This window comes from Molothrus ater, chromosome 20, assembly GCF_012460135.2.
Source record: "Molothrus ater isolate BHLD 08-10-18 breed brown headed cowbird chromosome 20, BPBGC_Mater_1.1, whole genome shotgun sequence".
Lineage (NCBI taxonomy): Eukaryota > Metazoa > Chordata > Aves > Passeriformes > Icteridae > Molothrus > Molothrus ater.
The window spans coordinates 10,689,769-10,704,731 of NC_050497.2; the positions used below are offsets into that span (position 1 = coordinate 10,689,769).

The 14,963-nt window shown below is 53.3% G+C and overlaps 1 protein-coding gene across 2 annotated transcripts in view; it reads right to left on the bottom strand.

Annotated features, from left to right (window-relative positions):
- NR6A1 (nuclear receptor subfamily 6 group A member 1) overlaps nucleotides 1-14,963 on the bottom strand; it is a 72,488-nt gene that overhangs the window by 17,160 nt on the left and 40,365 nt on the right. The window contains exons 1-2 of one of the 2 annotated variants that reach the window (XM_036393926.2): nucleotides 7,108-7,185; nucleotides 477-707 (exon numbers count right to left, since the gene is read on the bottom strand). In XM_036393926.2, coding sequence (XP_036249819.1) covers nucleotides 477-707; nucleotides 7,108-7,135 — 259 coding nt within the window. In that variant the 5' untranslated portion in view covers nucleotides 7,136-7,185. Of the gene's footprint in view, nucleotides 1-476; nucleotides 708-7,107; nucleotides 7,186-14,963 lie in introns of those variants that run through there. The other variant, XM_036393925.2, reaches the window with a different exon arrangement.

Here is a 14,963-nt window from a genome sequence, read left to right on the forward strand (position 1 = left end):
GGTGGCACTGTCCCCTCTCCCCGTGGCCGTGCAGCCCCCACGGTGGCACCGTCCCCTCTCCCCATGGCCGTGCAGCCCCCACGGTGGCAGTGTCCCCTCTCCCCGGGGCAGCCCCCAGGGTGGCACTGTCCCCTCTCCCCATGGCCGTGCAGTCCCCAGGGTGGCAGTATCCCCTCTCCTCGTGGCCGTGCAGTCCCCACGGTGGCAGTGTCCCCTCTCCCCATGGCCGTGCAGTCCCCAGGGTGGCAGTATCCCCTCTCCTCGTGGCCGTGCAGTCCCCACGGTGGCAGTGTCCCCTCTCCCCATGGCCGTGCAGTCCCCAGGGTGGCAGTATCCCCTCTCCTCGTGGCCGTGCAGTCCCCACACTGGCACTGTCCCCTCTCCCCATGGCCGTGCAGCCCCCACGGTGGCACTGTCCCATCTCCCCGTGGCTGTGCAGTCCCCAGGGTGGCAGTGTCCCCTCTCCCCGGCGTTACCTTTGCGGTTCATGCCCATCTGCAGGCACTTGAGCAGCCGGCAGTACTGGCAGCGGTTGCGCTGCTTGCGGGACATGACGCAGTTCTTGTCGCGGCTGCAGCGGTACACGCGCTTGTTGCAGATGCTCCTCTTGAAGAAGCCCTTGCAGCCCTCGCAGGAGATGATGCCATAGTGCAGCCCCGTGGCCCTGTCCCCGCAGATCAGGCAGGTTCGCTGATCCACCCGCTCATCTGCAAGGCAAGAGGGAGCTCTGAGGGGACCCTGGCCTGGTTTCTGCCCGGTGGGTCTGGCAGAGGGGCAGCCACAGGGTTCATCCTTCAGGGGCAGCTCCATCCTCCCCTTCCCCTCTGCCAGGCAGGGCCCCTGGGGCTCTCCCCAGCAGCCTCCATCGACCTTCCTGCTGTTCTTAGCAGAGAGGAACAGAAACTCCAATGGGGAAAAAAGGGTTCTGAAATGTCCCACCTCAACTGCACAGAGTGCAAATACAGAAACCTGGCAGACAGCAGTGACTGTGAAATCCTGTCACATCTCACAGACTCCAGGGGCACCTCTGGGCTTCAACAGCCTCACTGCCCTCACAAGCCACCGCCCAGAACCTGAAAGCATCGTTACAGAAACCATCCTACAGCTGAGCCACAGGGATGTGATTTTACTGGTCCTTTTCCAAATCTTTGAAAAGCCTTTGGATGACTAAAAATGTAAATTTCAGGGCTCTCCACAACAGGAGCTGTCACATTAAATTCAGTATTTTAAGACTCTAACACTGCCTGAGGGAGAGAGCAGAGATGATGCTCGGTTTGGTCCAGACAGGGATGTCAAACAGAAAGGAAGAAAATGATGGTGAAGAGACCCAGGTAATGCACTCAGAATCTCATCACCTCCTACTGCATGGGGAGGCCTAAACCTCACTTCAACCAAGTCAGCTATGCTTAAAATAATGCCAGCAAGTTGCACCAGCAGCTCTTCCTGTAGCAGATGTTCCACAGCTCAACAGTTTAACCCCTTGCACACCAGGCCAAGCTGCCCCAGCCCCCATCTCGTGTTTTAACCCCATAAAATCCCAACAGCTGCAAACAGATCTGCACTGCAAAGGTGGGAGCCATTCAAATACATTCAGGGACACACAGCTCTGCAGTATTCCAGTATTCTCCGTGGGGTTGCTTTCCCAAATGCCAAACATCACCCAGATGACTGGATCAACCTGGCTGAGCCAGGCAATAGAAGAGAAAGGAACCACTCTGCTGCTTCTCACTCCCTCACACCCTTCCTAGGGACGCTGGTTAAACCAGGCTGTCTCTGGTGTTCCTTGGCCTGAAGGCAGGACAGTGCCACTGCCCACAGGGACAGGAACACCCACGGCCCAGCAGGACCCAGGAGGCGGCAGGGGCTCTGTGGCTGCCTGGGCACAGAGCAGGGCACAGAGCAGGGCACGGCAGTTCCCCGTGCCCACCACCCACACTGGGAGCCAAGGGGAGCTCACACTGGGCACACACAAACCCACACCATGCCTGGGGTGCTGCCCACACCCACTGCTCCTGTCTGCACACAGACCCTCCCCAGCCTGTGGGTAGCATTGTGAAAATGAGCTGGGTCAAACTCGCTCCAGCACAACACCGAGCCGATTTTCCTCCTTTAGATTTGACCAGGGAGTTTTCTGAGACAAAGGTGTTTATCCACAGGAGGGATTTGTGGAGCAGCAGGAGGTAAGAGTCATAGTGAAGTCTTCTCCAGCCTCAATAAAGCCCAAGCAAGCTGACAAACCAGGGTGTAGCTTCGTACTGCTGCAGCACAAGTGAATGCAAGAGAAATGAATGAGCCAAATGTTTTGGGACCAGAAATTAAAGGAGTTTTCTGTTACATAAGCCAAGTAAAAATCTAAACCAGCTGCTCCTACTCACAAGCAGCTTTCTCCAGAGCTTAAACCCAGTAGAAACCAGAACCAATCTGTGTTAATCTCTAAAAGGTTTGCTATGCACAGCATGCACATTTGCACTGTTCTGCAAATTTCACTGTTCTAAAACATTAAAATAAAGGGATAAACAAAGGAAATACAAACTTTAAGTGAAGAAACATTCCCAATTTGCACCAAAACATTCCCAGTTTCACATGACAGACCACCTCAGGTATGTGCTGCACCCAAAGGAATGTGGGTACAACCAGGAGTGGGGCTATCTGAGCATCTCTGAAGGGAGATGGCAGCTAAACATGACTTTGTAGCCACCAAGTGCATAATCTCCACCTTCAGCAATCTGATGAGCGCGGGGAGGGGGCCGGGGATTAGCCAGGACAGAGGAGTCCTCTATCTGCAGGGTTTAGCTCAGGCTCCGTTTAACTCCCGGCCCTCCCCCTGCTCGCAGGGCCGTGCCATAAATCCCGGGCTCAGCACCGGGAACGGCAGCGGCTCCCACACAGGGCCAAAGGCAGGACGGGGCTGCTCCAGCCCCAGGGCTCCCTCGGCAGCCCCGGCTGACCATGTCGATGAGGGCTCATTTCCAGGCACAGCTTGTTTTGTTGTGGGAAGCCCGGATGATTAAAGCGAGGAGGAATCAGAACCCTTCCCTCGCCATCTCCATCTCCCCAGCCAAGGGGGAGATGGTGTGAACGGCCACAGGAACTGCACTCACCTCCAGCAGAAACTGCTCCTGGGTTTGCAGGTTAGAGCTGGAAACAGCAGCAGCACACACCGGGAACAAAGACAGACCCCAGGGACCACAGAGGTGGCCGTGCTCCCCACAAACAAATGGGAGATGAAAAATGATGGCCTACAGAAAGTCTTAGAGGTTAGATCTTTAAAAAATCCTGCAGGGACCATGGCCAGGCCCACGCTGCTGCCCTGTGCCCAGGGGTTTGCTGCTCCTGACCTTTGCCAGTTTTCACCCTGTGTAATGCAGCCCCTGGTGTGGGTGAAGGATGGGAGAGATGGGGCAGAACCACAGGGAACTGCACAGAAATGGTAAAGCACCAGCAAATCTAAAGCAGTTTTGCACTGAGGGTGCCCTGAACTCCCTTAACCTTGAAATTTCACTAGAATATCAAAGCAGATAACAAGAATAGCAATTTTTAAGTGAATAAGCCCTCCCTCCTCCCTGTTACCTCTCATCTCACTGATTCCTCTGGTTTCAAATGCTACACAAGACAACACAGATTATAACACAAAGCAATTGGTAAGAAATTTTTTCAAATACCTGTTTTATTTCAGAGAGAGAGCTGAGGAAGCTTCCCCCTACCCCCCTTCCCAATTTTCCTGATGGGTCTTACATTTAACAAACTCATACACGGGATATTCTGGCTTTGTTCTCCCAACCCATTGTAGCAGGGGCCACTAAATCAAACAGTTGCTGCTACGACAAAAGCACTCACAAAAATCTCAACCTCATCTTGAACCCTGAAGATTTTTATGGCTACTCCCTCGCTAGCCCCTCCCCAAAGCCACATTAAAGGATGTATTGTTTTCAGAGGTCATGGTAGGTTTCATACCACATACAATGTAAATTCTCCAAGAATATGATGATGTTACACAAGAATCACAGAAGATGGAGTAAAAAAGAGAAAAAAAGCTCTCCTCATATATGTTTTATAAGACAAACAGTAAAAGCAATACATGAAATTTTTCAAGAAACTGCCTTTTGCCCTCAGCAAAATGAACAGTCTTGATGTTTTTTTTAACAAAATTGCTGTGAATTTCCAAAAGGAAATATCTTACAATCCTGCTGAAACACATAGCAAAGACCCGACCAGAAAGCACTACAGCACGTGGATGAGATTCTAAACCACACAGCAAATGAACTGAAGCATGGGGACACACATCCAACACAGCCCTGTCACGGCTCCCACCCGTGCCAGCCCTGTGCAGTCCGTGCTGGCAGTGGCACTGCCACATTCCCGGAGGGGACCAGGAGCTGGCTGCAGGTCCCCAGGCTGCCAGGGGCTCACAGCCAGCCCTGGACACCCGACTGAAATCTCTACAGCAACTGCAGCTCCCTGGGAGATTTATCTTGGAAACCTGGTGGGGTTTTGGTGCAGCCGGCCTGGGGGATTCTCCATAGCGGTGCTTTACAATGGAAGAGAAACAAAGACTTTATTTCCAAAAGTAAGGCCAAAAGTGAAGGCACAAGCCCTCACCCGAACCCCAGAGCAGACAGTGCTGGGATTTGGCCCAGCTGGAAAGCAAGAGGGAGAGCGAGAAAAGCTGCCACAGGCAAAACTTTCCATTTATACAAGAGAACATGAATTTACAGCTAAGAAAATCTTTTACGGCTGAAAAAAAAAATTACAGGCAACACTGAGCACTGCAATTCATTAATATATTTAACCTCTTTTCAGCTCTGTGCCAGTTATTTGCTTCTTGATTAACTGACCCTATTGCAGCCCCCTGCAGCACCCTTGAGCTGGGTTTAAATCTCAAGCTGCTAAATACCAGCTGTTTGGGGAGGGGGGCCGAGGGGGAGATCTCACACATGTGTTACTTAAATCCCAACCGCATCTCACTCTCCTCTCGCCTCTGGTGATGCCTCGAACACAAACAAACGTGTTGGGGTTTCTTTTCCCCTTTATTTTTCCTAACGATGTTTTTCGTTGTCAATTTTTAGTTTCAAGAAAACCATCCTGCGAAATTCAAGCCCCAGAACTGGAGGAACTCCCCCCTCAGTGTGGAGCGCTGCATTGTCCAAACAAGCCCACCCCCAAACCAGGCGCCTTTGCTTCAGGGGCCTTTTTTTTTTTTTTTTTTTTTTTTTTAACTTATAATCGATGAACACAGGGATTAAATTTTCTGCGCGTTGGCCCCTGCTCGGGCCGGCAGAGCCCGCGGCCGGGCGCACAAAGGGCCGGAGGTCCCGCTCCTGCTCCCCACCGAGCCCGCAGATGGGGGTCCCACCCCACGCTGGAGGCGGGCGAAGGCACCGCGTCCTGCCTGGCCAGCCCGGCTCAAAGAGCAGATTGTGCTGCCCCGGATCAGGCCGGCCGCGGTGAGAGCTGAATAGAATTAACCCTCTGTGAACTAAAACAAAAACATTTGTGTGCCCAGCTGGGAGAAAGGTTAATTTTAATGGACAAGCCTCCTGTAAAAAAAAAAAAATAGAGGAGGGCAAAGAGGAAGCCTGCAACCTTATTCCCTGTACTGTAAAAAGATGTTCTACTCACAGAGAGTCTCATTTTAAAAAGCAGCGAGTACTGGAAAGAAAAGAGGAGAAATGCTGTACTAGAGGAATGGCCAGTGCATCTCTCTCTGGTTTCCCTTTCCAGTAATGAAATCCCAAACTCACAGTCTTATTCCACCCTGATTCCGTTTCTGCCCAAGTAGAGTTCAATCAAAAGAAATCCCCCATTAAAACACCCAGAAATCATCAGCTGCTCCTTTTCGGCTCCGTATAAATCAAGAGCGTGCAGCTGATGAAACCCATCACCCTTCCCCTGCCTGGGACACATCTCCATTTGCATATCAAAAACTCATCTGTGAAATGCAACTTCTCGCGGGCAGGGGAGCCCCGAGCGCGGCCCCGCGCCCCACGGACCGCACGTCCCGGCGGGCGGGGGCTGCCGAGGGACACGGGGCGCTGCGGGACCCCCGCCCCGCTCCATTGTGCGGGACGGGGACAGGACGGATCCTTCACCCGGCCGATTGTTGCACAAAGAGTTTGGAACAAAAGCCCGCACACCAAAATGTGCCCGATGGCCGGGACCGCAGCTGTGGACAGGCTCGAGGGTCTCGGTCGCGCTGCCCACGCTCACAGACCGACTGCGAGTTCAGTCGCTCTCCCAAGTGATCAACTTTCGCTGATCCAATTTTAGCAAAAGAAAGCTCCGTGCGCGGTCCCTGCCCTGCTCCGGCGCGGCCGCACGCTCTGGAGTAACGACGGGGTTACACCGGTTTGCTTTTATTAATTGGGGCATTACAAAGCGGTAGGATGAAGCCCTGACTTACCTGTCTTAGAACCTATTCTCTTGGCCCTATTGAAGCTGTCTAGATGTGCAGCCACTGAGAAGGATGCTGAATTAAGAAAATCTGAAACTAACCCCACCCCCAGCAGTCCGGGCTGCGGGAGCAGGGCCTGGGCACAACAGAAACAGTGACTTCTCCAACGTGTGCTGCCCAACACGCCATGCTCTCTCCTGAAATATTTCATCCTTACTCTGAAGGTGAGCTTTACCGCTGTCTTCAGTCACGGAGGGGAAAAAAGGCTGCAAATACCGGGGGAGCAGCGCTGGTCCCGGGAGGGCGGCCGGGCGCTACCGAGCGCCTCCGTGACCCCGATACTATCCATAATTAACGATACTAAAAAAAGCTCCTCCAGATGGTCGGAGGGATTAGGAAGTTTAAAATATAAACAAATTAAGCCACAAAACAAACTAATGCCCTTTTTTTTTTTTTTAATTGCATAATCCTGCTCGCAGCCCAGGGCTACGCTGCCTGGCCCCGCGCCCCGGGAGCCGTGAAAAGGCAGGAAAAGGGGAAAGCCCCGCAAGGCTCCTTGTCCCCGCGGTCCCGGGCCCCGCGGACCGAGCCCCGCACGCCGCACCCCGCGGGCGCCGGGACGGGGCGGCCCCGGGCCGGTAGCGGCGGGGGGCGGCGGCCCCGGGCCCGCGCAGCCTCCGGCGGCACCGCCCGGACAAAGGCCCGGCCCCGCTCACCTTCCATGCAGGTCGAGTCCCGCTTCATCCCCGGCCGGCTCCTAGGGCCGCCTCATGGCGGCGGCGGGCGGGCAGCCCGGCTCGGCCATCGCCGCCGCCGCGGGCCGCCCTATGCTAACGACGTGATGTCAGCGCCGCCCCCGCCGCACCGGCCGCGGGGGGGCCGGGCCCCCGCCCGCCCGGCAGAGCGGCTGAGCCACCGGCCGAGAGACCGACTGACAGAGAGACAGACCGAGAGACCGACCGAGAGACCGACTGACAGAGAGACCGACCGAGAGACCGACTGACAGAGAGACCGATAGACAGACCGAGAGACCGACAGACAGACCGACCGAGAGACCAACTGACAGAGAGACCGACTGACAGACGGACTGAGCGACCGGCCGAGAGACCGACTGACAGAGAGACCGACCGACAGACCGACTGACAGAGAGACAGACCGAGAGACCGACTGACAGAGAGACCGACAGACAGACCGAGAGACCGACAGACAGACCGACCGAGAGACCGACTGACAGAGAGACCGACCGACAGACCGACCGAGAGACCGACTGACAGACGGACTGAGCGACCGGCCGAGACCGAGAGACCGACCGACAGACAGACCGAGAGACCGACCGACCGATTGACAGACAGACTGAGCCACTGGCCAAGACGCACGGACTGGCAGACTGACTGACTGACTGACAGACCAACCGACCAACTGACAGACTGACCGACCAAGCAAACGACTGACAGACTGACAGACAGACTGACTGCTGCCACCGCCGTGAGGCATGGCCTGGGCAGTGTCCAGGAGGCATCAGATGCTGGCCATGACCACCAAGCACTGGCCACTGGCCACCAGCTGTTGGCCACCAGCCATCACTACCGGCCACCCCTTGGCACAGTCCTTGCCAGGGAAGTTGAGAGCGCTGCTCACTGAGGTGTGAAACAGATACCACTGACACACACACCAGCAAAACCCAGCGATCCCCAGCATGAAGGTAAAAGTTGCTCAGAGCACCTGTGGCTGCTCCATCCCTGGACCTGTTCAAGGTGAGGTCTGCACAAGTGAGACACAAGTGGAGTTCAAATGGCACACAATAAATCACTGATTTAGCTGCCCATCTCAAAGCAGGTACCACTGGCAGCACTGGTCATGGTGAGCTCTTCATCAAACACAGCCACGTGTGCCTGCACCAGAAAATATTCTCATGAAGCTCTTCTGCCCCTTCATTCTCCCTCTGGGATGAACTCAGCCTGGGCTACAGTGCAGCTCATGTGTCCTTAGTGCCCAGTAAACTGTCCTGGTGCTCAGCTCTGTTTGACCAGCCCAAACCAATGCTCACCACACCATTTAAGGGAAGGCCCAAGAGCATTTCTGCTGATGCCCAATCCAACCTGTCATCCAGATGTCTGGATCTCTCAAAACTGGCTCTGCTCAAAAGGCACAGTTTGCTTCTGTTCCTCATCCCGAGGACTGCAGCACCCAACTGTGCTCTGAGAAATGCCTGGCTTAGAATAAACAAGGCTCAGAGGCAACAAAAGAGGTCATATTTCACTCCATCCCAAGCCTGAAATTTTATTGCTTTCTGGTGACATCCAGCAATGCAGGGCAGAGCTCAGTGGTGTCCTCCTGGCAGCCCGGGGCCCCTGCTCCAGCTGACCCTTCCTGGGCAGGGGATCTGGCCATCAACCCCAACCCCAACCCCAACTCCAATCCTTCCATGATTCTCTCTACTCATAATCCTATTCTTAACCCAGCATTTCTGCACAGCAGGTGCATTTGCAGGAGCAAACTCTCTAAGCTTTGCTGATGCTGTAAATCTGTGCAGTTCTGTGTCAGTGAGACCCTCGTGGGACTGATGTCCCCTTGCCCACAGCCAGCAAGCCCGGGCTGGCTGAGGAGCTGTGCCCCTGGCAGCGCATGGCCAAGGTAAGGCAGCCCTGGCTGCACTATTGACACAGCTGTTTGCAATTGTGCTGCTCCCAGAGCTCCACATTCTTCATCCCCTGCGCGCCCTGAGCCGGCTCCCAGCACCCCTCGGAGGAGTGTGACCAGAATGCAGAGTGCTTATTTTGTAAAGCTGCAGCGTGGTGTGGACACAGCAGGCTGAAATGAAGCAACTTAATCTCCAGATAACACAAAGTTGCTCCCACAACTGCTGTTCAGACCCAAAACACACACACCAAGAAACCCCCAAAACAAACCCACTCCCACACCCCTCCCCCCCAGTTCTGAAAATGCAATTATAGACCAAACCTGGCTGGGAAAAAAATATAATTGTCCAAACAACCCAAATCTTCCCAATTATTCAAAACTCGCATTAAATACACACGGCAGTTCATCCATACGAAATCCTTAAGGGCAGAAAATAATTGAAATAATTGCAGAGATCCAAAATTATTCTGTAAAATCACAGGCCAGCTGGGAATGGGCAAAGAGATAGGGAAAAAGGAGCTCTGTTGTCTGACCCAAACAGACACACAGCAAGTCTGTTCAAAAGGAAAATAAAGTAGCTGGTTCTTCTTTTAGCCTGTATCAGCCAATTCCCACCTCAGACAGAAAAGCCTGATGCTACTGTAACCAACATCTAAGAATTTATAACAACACCAGGTCGCAACAGTAAAAGCCAAAAGCATGGCCAAAAAGTGGGCAAGTGGCACTGCTGCCTGCAAGGGATTTATTGTCCTGATGCTAAAGCCATAAGGGACAGGCACAGCAAGCAAGAGGAGGTCCTGCCCCTCTCCCTCTGCTCCCTGGTGATGTGCCATGAGATCACCATTCCAAAGAGAAGGAATTCTCAAAAGATGTGACTTTTTTCAGAAATAAGGAGACAAAGTGGCATCATGAGCCATGAAATCGGATTGAACAGTGCCAGGCCAGGCCAGCACAGCTCTCCCAGGACACTCTTTGCCAGTACCATCCCGTGTCACAGCCAATCCCAAAAACTTTGATGAAAACCCCGAATTTGGGCCGAGCGGGGTTGGCAGAGCTGTGTGGCCCCAGGCCAGGGGAAGCCCTTCCTTGAGCTCTTGCTCTCCCACCCACGGCCACAGTTCCATAATTCCCCGTGCAGCAGCGGGGCTCTGCCCATTTTCATGACAATCGGGGCTCTGTTGTGTCCCCGCAGTTTGAGCCATCAGCCCCTTTGTGGCAGGAACAAAGTCCGGGCTGTGATAACAAAACCCAGCACATCTCGGCGCTGAAGGCGACAAACCCAGGGCTGCCCCCGCACCACTGAGCCGGCCACGGACCAAGCGACAGCACCGAAGGGGATTTGATTTCAAGCAACGAACAGATCCTAAGGAAATACCCAACCCTGGCTCAATCTTCACGTTACCAACAATGGTGCTGCTGGCAGCACCTCCGCAGTGCCTGAGCCCGTGTGGGTCAGCAGGAACCTGGGGAACGAGACCCAGCACCCACAGCCAGAACCAGCCTGGTTTGCAAATGTGGCTGAAAAAATGATAAAAATTCAGATTAGCACCTCTCAACAGCCTCGGTACTGTGGATGTTACTGCTTTCAGGCACTGCAGTGAGAGAGCTGGTTGGAGGTAAACACAGCATGTACTTTCCCCAAAAGATCTATTCCACTCATTATGTATGCAGGTATTTCAGAGAAAAAATTAAAAATTAATATTAAATTGCTTAGAGGAGCTATGGAAGGAACTGCAAGGAATGATAATAAACATCCACCCGATGTCTGAGCTGCTCTTGATAATGGTTTAACAACAGATCAGGTAATTCCTCTCCTCCCTGGCGTTAAAGACACCACGAGTGTGGTGTTAATAATTCTAGTGAAGGTGGTCACATGGTGCACATAAAATTAAGCTATTTTCTCCTTCTTACTAGTTTGACAGGTCGTTGTGTAAATTGAATCCTTCTATCAATTTCCGGTTTTATCTGTTTATTTATATTTTTATTCGCTTGGCTACCGAATTTGCCATCCCAGACAATTGAGTGGTTATGAGAAGCGTTTCATTGCACCTCGCTTGGTGGGTGACACACAGCAGAGAGCAGCTCTGTGTAACAGAGGAAAAGGCAGGGGGGAGGTTAAGGGCTCCTCAGAGAGGTCGCCTTCAGAGGAGAAAGGGAAAACAAATGGGATTGTAGGCATGGGAAGTATATGGTTTTACTGCCTTAGTGGGAAAGTACAAGAAAGGGGAATTGCAAAGGGAGAAGCTTTACATTTCTATGAGGAGGCAATCGAGCTCCATTCCCTTCCTACGGGATGGCTCCATCCATTCTAAGAGTGCATTTCCTGTGACTCCCAGTAACCAAATCAGGTCTCACAGCATCAGGGCACACTGGAAAGCTGGGGACGTCCTTGGGCTGGGCTCTGGCACCAGGAGAGCCTCCCAGAGCCCCAGCACTGCATGGCTGGAGCAGCAGCGGGCCCAGGGCAGGGTCTGAGCCTTGCACCTCCTCCCTGGGGCAGCTGTTTCTCGATATTCAGAGCCCACAGAGATGCAGCAGTGGGGCTTTGTCCTGGTGTGTCCCACCTACAGAACCATGCACCCATCAGCCAGCGGGGACACAATGAGCCCAAACTCTTCATCCAAACCCAGGCAGAAGATGATGTTCAGCAGGGTGCAGGGACAGAGGAGAGGCCTGTAGGCCAGGAGGCAGAGAGTATCTCCCAAATTTGAAGAGGTGGGAAAATTCTGTGCACTAAAGTGATCAACTGAAAAGCCAAAAGATGACTTTATGCAAGATTTACACAAACTGCAACCACACAGACACACCCAGCCTGGTGCAGTTGCTGGTGTTTTTAATAATTGCAACAACAAGTTTGTTTTTATACTTGTAGTTATTTTAGTTCTGAACAGTATTTACAAATTTCAGCTTGGTGGTGAGCAGCAATTTTTTGTATGCCCAGGGTAAAACAAACTAACAGTGAGGACATTTCCTCAAATTTCAGGTCAGATGGCAAAACAAAGAAGAAAAAACCTTCAGAATTACAACTGCAGCCAACATGTTGCTGGAACTGCAGCAGCTTGGGAGGTTCTTTGGTGTTGGGGAAAGTCCTGTTTGGGAACATCCTGGCTGCTCCATGCCTCTCACACACAGCGTGAGCCTCGGCAGAGGGACGGGAGGTGGCACCGTGACGGCACAGAGAGACCCGCGGGATGCGATGCCGAGCAGCCCTGTTGGGCCGGGCGGTCACCGGCACAGAGCAGCGCTTGGATGCGTGGGGAAACACCGGCGGATCCGCACCCACGGCTTTACAGCGAGGGTAACCGCGCCCCAGGGCTCCGGTGCCTCGGGGACACGGGACACGGGCCCGCGGCTCCGTGCGGCCGGCGCTGGACGGGAGAGGGCAGCACCCGACCGGGGACACGGCGAGCGGCACGGCGGGACGGCACGGCACGGAACACCGGCAACGGGACACCGGCAACGGGACACCGGCAACGGGACACCGGCAACGGGACACCCGGAACGGGACGGCACGGCAGGGAACACCGGCAACGGGACACCGGCAACGGGACACCGGCAACGGGACACCGGCAACGGGACGGCACGGCACGGAACACCGGCAACGGGACACCGGCAACGGGACACCGGCAACGGGACACCGGCAACGGGACGGCACGGCACGGAACACCGGCAACGGGACACCGGCAACGGGACACCGGCAACGGGACACCGGCAACGGGACGGCACACCGGGAATGGGACACCGGGAACGGGATAGCACACCGGGAATGGGAGAGCACACAGGGAACGGCACACCGGGAACGGGGCTGGGCACACCGGGAACAGGGACGGCACACCGGAGCAGGGCCGGGCACACCCAGCGGCCCCAGCCCAGCCCCTCCCGGGACACCGCCGGATCCCAGCCGGCTCTGCCCAGGCCGCCCCGAGCACGGCACCGATGCGGGCCCGATAGCGATGCGGGCCCGGCACCGATGCAGGCCCGGTTTCAGCCGCAGTTTTTGTTCCCTCGCTCCGGCCCCGGCGCTGCCCCAGCAGCCCGCAGCACCCTCCCCTCCCCTCCCCTCCCCTCCCCTCCCCTCCCCTCCCCTCCCCTCCCCTCCCCTCCCCTCCCCTCCCCTCCCCTCCCCTCCCCTCCCCTCCCCTCCCCTCCCCTCCCCTCCCCTCCCCTCCCCTCCCGGGGCCGCACCGAAGGGCCCCGCTCACCGGCTGGAGGGCGCTTCGGGTTCGGTCCTCCTGCAATCAGCCGTTCTGTCAGTAGGAGCAGATGTTTAAAATGTCCCTTTCCGCTCTCAAACATCTTTAAGTATTCAATTTAACTTATTGAAGTTTGTAATCCTATTTTCCTCTTTTACAAGAAAAGGAAAAGCTGACCTAAAGTGTCCTTCCAAAGTTAACAAAAACGGGAACAAAATTATGGAGGAACCATCTGAGAAACCCTCAGACTTCCTCTTTGTACCCATGTAACCAGCCAAGAATACATCCATGCAGAAAACAGCATATTCCACTGAAAAAAACCACATCACCTGAACTCCCAGCTTCTGTAAGAACCTCCTGCAACACCTCAGCTTGGAGACTGAGTGATTTACCATCTACAACCATCTATAAACAACAATTACTTATTAAGATGAATTCAAGCTTAAATCAAATTGTTAAATGTCAAAATCTATGGAAAATATATTTATTAGAAAGGCAAGGGCAATTGAGGACAACAGCACAGGACAGCAGGAGAAATCACCACATTCAAAAAATCCTCCTCTAGAAAAATGCTCTCATCATTTTAAGTTTCTGCTGCTGTAAATGTGAGGAAAATGTCTCCATGAGCCACACAGTTTGTCCTGGCTGCAAGGTCAAATCTTTGTGTGTCCAGCAGGTTGCGTGCTTTCAGCTCAACACTGCAGAGCAGAATGGTGCTGGGGAAGTTCTTTGTATCCTGTTCAGTGCTTTGGAGCAGCCTGGAAATCTGGGGCATTTCTGCACTGCTCCCCCCTCCTACTAATATTGGTTCCAATTCTGAACAGGGCAAGAGCTGAATCCTGAAAAAAACATATGTTACTGTCTTCCTCCTGCTAAACCAGATCCTCATGCTTTCCTTCTGATAAACTGGATAATGTATGTATCACCTGCACCAGCAGCTCCCAGGCCCAGATACCACCCACCCCAGTTAGCACGAGGTTCCAAATTAAGATGTACGTGACTGCAAAGAGCCAATTTTATTAGACAAACACTAGGGGAAAAAAATCTTCCATCCTCCTCTCATTTGTGAAGCCACACAGGGCAAAGTATTCCCATACCTATTCCTGACAGGGAGTGAGGCTGCCCCAGCACAGGGGCTGCTGCCTTGGGTGTAAAAACTGAATCAAACATGCAGTATTTAAGACAATTAGGTTTTCAAAGAAACTACACTAAACATTTCTTTCATGTGTAATCAAATTATGTTAAAGCAAAACTCATAATTTAAACCATTCCATTGGTCAGCTCCTATTTGTTTTCCCTGCACCCTCATTTCTGCTCCAGATCTGTCACATTACATTAACACCTTTCCTACTCACTGCCTACAGAAATAACAGCCTTCGACATGCCTGCACAATCCATTTGTCCTGCTCTAATTACTTTTTGACATAGCCTCTTCTGCTGTTATCTTGCCTTTTCTGACCTCTGCCTGTATTAAAGCCATTTAAAACAATCTTTACTCTCTGTATCTATTGTGATGTGTCTTACATGATAGTGCTGGAGTATCAGGCAGCGACATTTTGTAAATCAAATATTTAAATCCGTGGTAATACGATAACGTACTCGAGGAAGAAAGCCACAGCATAGTGGTAACAGCTACAACTGGCTGCTCACAACACGAGCCCCCAGGACTGCAGTACATATTCAGGATGAAATTTCTATTGTCATAAAACTGTTCTACATAAGGAAGCTGCTCAAAGATA